At 40.1% G+C, this 4,441-nt stretch overlaps 1 protein-coding gene across 1 annotated transcript in view; it reads left to right on the top strand.

The window, feature by feature from the left end:
* Positions 1 to 4,126, top strand: part of ttc7a (tetratricopeptide repeat domain 7A) — a gene marked incomplete at its 3' end in the record, with an annotated part of 28,089 nt that extends 23,963 nt beyond the window's left edge. The window contains exon 16 of the mRNA XM_010768778.1: positions 4,010 to 4,126. Within this exon, the coding sequence (XP_010767080.1) occupies positions 4,010 to 4,126 (117 nt within the window). The remainder of the gene's footprint in view (positions 1 to 4,009) is intronic.
* Positions 4,127 to 4,441: the final 315 nt, after the last annotated feature.

The following is a 4,441-nucleotide window of genomic DNA, read 5'->3' as shown; positions in this document are numbered from 1 at the left end:
TTTAATCACCCAGTAAAAAGGCATGCATTTCAATGTGAAATGGGATTCTGCTACAGATTCAGAGGTGTGTGTGTGTGTGTGTGTGTGTGTGTGTGTGTGTGTGTGTGTGTGTGTGTGTGTGTGTGTGTGTGTGTGTGTGTGTGGGGGGAGAGGGAGAGTGGTCTCACAGTTTGTGCTAAAGAGAATGATTAATCCCAGCCTTTGATTCTGCATTCATCTAATGGGATGTTACAGTTAATTTGTGCATGTGCGTGCATCTGTAAAAGTGTGAGTTAGTGGGCACGTGCCTGGCTTATGCCCTGCAACACAAAGCAAGCATGTCAGCACCGGCTTGTTAATCTGCATGCATGCACTGTACTGCATACATAGATGTTTATATATATAAAAATATAAGTGTGCATGCAGCCATGTGCCTGTAGAGAATACACACTCGGGTCTGTGGGAGTGCAGAGTGAGTAATACTGGATCATTGGTAGCTATTTTTATGTGGAGTTTACGTTGGTACTCTCCGCTCTTAGCTGACCACCGCTGAGCGTTTTACACTGAGCTACACCGCCACAGTCCTCATACACTACGCTCAGGCTGCTCACACCACGCAGACTCATTCCCAGGAGCCTGGAAGTGACATCTCTTGTAATGTGTTGTGTAGTTTGGAGTGCTGTAATCTCCATGAAATAGACCTTTTTGAACATGCAAGGGAAACACTGGCTGTGATCAAGTGGTTAATAATAAGTTGGGAAACACTTGGATGACTTAGAATAGATGTACTGTAACCAATTACTATGTACGCGGTAAAAGCATTTTGTAAAGACTCACGCTGGTTTGAATATGTGCTTTAATTGAGAAGAGGTAGGTGTAAATCCTCAAATTTTGACCACTCTTGCAGTGATAATAACGTCTTTAAAAACAGCCTTTTTTAAATGTTTCCAGTTTTTAGTACCTACCTCGTATCCTGATTTGCTACCTGACAATACTATTTACCGTTGATTCAAAATGAGGTCTTCCTACATGTTCCCTTTGTTACACTTGGTTCTAATTTTCCAGGGTTTTCTTTGGGCTTAGTCTGTTGGTTTGCCTGTTAGCAACTACTGGCACTTTTTCCAGGAAACTTGGTGGAAGGGTGTAGCATCACCCAATAAGGAAGCCATTACATTTTGATACTCCTGAAACCTTTTACTCTTTTGCTCACATTGCAGCATGGGCATTTAAGGCATTCATTTTGGGTCAGACTAATTGGAAAATTGTGTTCCTGACTGGGACTAATCACGTAAACCTCCCCTTCAAATCTGAACAACAACTCTGGTACGAGGCAACATTTTTGGTACAAATTTCATCCACACAACACTTTCATTATGCGAAATGAGCTGCAGTATAAAAAACTATGCAAGCATAAAAACACAAATGCAAATGCACTAAAGAACTAAAACGAAAAGAACATAAATGTACTATTAGTTTTGACTTTGGCCTGCGCTCTCCGAATATTAACTTTTTTTTGGTTGGCTTTACCATTATTTCAATAGCTTTTATAGCTTTTACTCTCTTAAAATGAACTATTTTAGATGGTTCTAAACGTGTTATACCCAGGATACACAGTAAGATAAGTCAGTCCTGTACGCATGTTACACTCCCACACACATACACCTTGTCACATTTCTATACAAGAATGGGTTTATACCATCACTATGCATCTGAATGCTTTTCCACACTGGTAATGGGTAGCCTGGAGACACACAATCACACACTCTGATGGACCTTTACTGGCAGGCGTATCCTTAACACAATGTCCCTGGGCAGCACTTGTCATCCGAACGTCATGACTTCCTTCAACACACACTTTCATTTTTGTATTTTCTAACATCTCTACATGTTCTTTTTACACCCTCACACACACACACACACACACACACACACACACACACACACACACACACACACACACACACACACACACACACACACACACACACCTCTGTGAGTCGGTAACAAGGTTAATTTCTTGGAGAGTTTTTTTCCCCTGACACAAGCTTGTCTCTCTGCAATCGATCCTGGACCCTTCCTTCATTACATTTGTTTCTCTTTCCCTCTCTGCTTCTCTCCTATTTAGTTATTTTTTTAGGCCGACCCAGAAGTTAGCATTAGCATCAAGGGGTCCCACTTCAAAAAACAACAGGATTTTTCCCTTGTATTTTGCAATATTTCAGAACAAATATATGTTCAGCAGGATGATCTCCACCTATTCACACCACTCTTCAGTTTTTTTAAGTATAAATGTAACTGCCAGAAGTAAAATGCTAATGTTAGTGTCACCACCGCTAAGCTAAAGGCGGCTAATGTTTGGCGTGATGACGTTTAATAGCCTTTTTTAGTCCCTTGCTAGCAACTGCCGCTTTTAAGACACATTGGCTAGTGCGGTGTTTGTTGACGTATTTTATATTTATTTTGAAGAAATTCAAAAAAAAAAAGAAAGAAGAAATTCTCTCAAGCTTATGTTAAACGCAGATCTTATTTCAGGCATTTACTGTAAGCATTAAAAATAAGTTTGACTAATGGGGATCCTGATAGAGAAAGAAAGACTTTGGGACAAGAGAACTGGAAGTGGTTAAATGCGAACTCAATTCCTGGTTTTAGGACTCATTCCCGCGCAACTTTTTTCCCCCTGGACAGTAGAGTGTTTTAGAACATGGAGGCAGTGGACAGAGGGGCAGGCGGGTGTCAGATGTGGCTTACACCACAGTCTCTCCCCCTCACTCCCTTTCTCCTCATACTCATGGATGAGTGATGCCCATGACAGACTGCATCCTCTGAGAGCCCCTTCTGGCAATTACTACACACATACACACATCAGAGACTCCCACATCACTTAACCAGTTGTCTTCAACTAAATGGGCAGAGCGGAAACACTCAATGGCCTCTACTCATCAACCTCTCAACACGCTGCAACACACACACGTACAAACTCTCAGAGCCTGTTGTTGATGACTATCTTTACCTCTCTCTGCTTGTATTAATCTACGTGTGCCTCATGCATCAGTGAGATGGTGATGGGTCCTAAGCACTTAACCGGCTACCGTAGAAACAATTCTTTATTTTGATAACCAAATCAGCAATTGTCAGCTGCATGGGGATAATATCAGCTAGTTTGCAGGTTAAATGCTGTGTTTTCAGTAGCAGACACTAACAAATGTTGGAAGGTATTTGTGAACTTACAAAACAATTACCGGTAATCTTCTTTTCAGGGAAAATCATGTTGTGTGTCCACACTCATGTGATCAGTGATAATAAGAACAGGTTTGATTGGGTTTGGCCAACATAAACAATCTTCCAGGCTACTGAGTGCACAGTTTAACAACCGTACGGGTACAAAAACAGCAACTTGTGTTTTTGGTACACTTTAAGGAAAGAAACTAGAGGTGAATAGGGTCAATAAAATGCAAGTTAAGCATTGTCCTATTAAATGTGCGCTCATTTGCAACGTATGAAGCCAGTTTCAAAATTCTTATTTTCATTTCCTTGCCATCATCTTTTTACTAAGATCTTTTAAATATATATTGGTTTAACCACATACATCTGGCAATACTGTGAAAAAAACAATTAAGCAATGTTTTTTGGTATAAAATGTTCTATAATTCAGTCTTTGAATGATTAAATTATTAAAAATCTCCTCTGTAAAAACATTTGGCAAGAAGAGCTTGGTGTATATGAAGCATTATCTAATGCCACTATTTCTGTGAAATCTTCAAATGAACACAGTTAGTACATTTAACATCTAAATGTGTATTGTCAATGTTTCTTTCCAATAATCTGAGAGAAGATGTTATAGAAGCAAATCTCAAAACTCAAAAAATAGTGTACAAAATGTGAAGTGTGAAAATGCAGCATAAGAAAAGACTGATAAGTATTGTGTGTGTGTGTGTGTGTGTGTGTGTGTGTGTGTGTGTGTGTGTGTGTGTGTGTGTGTGTGTGTGTGTGTGTGTGTGTGTGTGTGTGTGTGTGTGTGACTCCTCTCCAGCCTGCTGTTCACCAAGGCGAAACTTCAAGAGGCCCTGTTTGGCCCGACAGTAGCCTTGCAGACCTGTGAGGAGATGCTGCAACACTGGCTCAGCCGCTATGATGTCAGCCGATCCAGGTAAGTGCCTGCATGACACACATGTACTGTAGGAATATGGTACAGTATTTTTATTGCTATGCATGATGAAAACTTGGGATTTCTGCTTTGGTATAGATTACCCATAGTGTGTTAGTGAATGTGTGTGATTCATTATTCAGAGTGTTTTTTTAAATGCATTCCTGTACTTGACTATTGATTTTTAAATCTTAAAGGGGACCTATCATGCAAAATGCACTTTTTGATGTCTTTTATACATAACTAGAGAATGCAATTCCTGAAGAAATTTCTAGTGGGAATGCTTTATGCTGAAAAGCCGACACTAAACTGCTATGC

This window comes from Notothenia coriiceps, unplaced genomic scaffold (assembly GCF_000735185.1).
Source record: "Notothenia coriiceps isolate Sejong01 unplaced genomic scaffold, NC01 NC01_scaffold00006035, whole genome shotgun sequence".
NCBI lineage: Eukaryota > Metazoa > Chordata > Actinopteri > Perciformes > Nototheniidae > Notothenia > Notothenia coriiceps.
The sequence above is the reverse complement of the archived record's forward strand: the minus strand, read 5'-3'. Positions and strand labels throughout refer to the sequence as shown.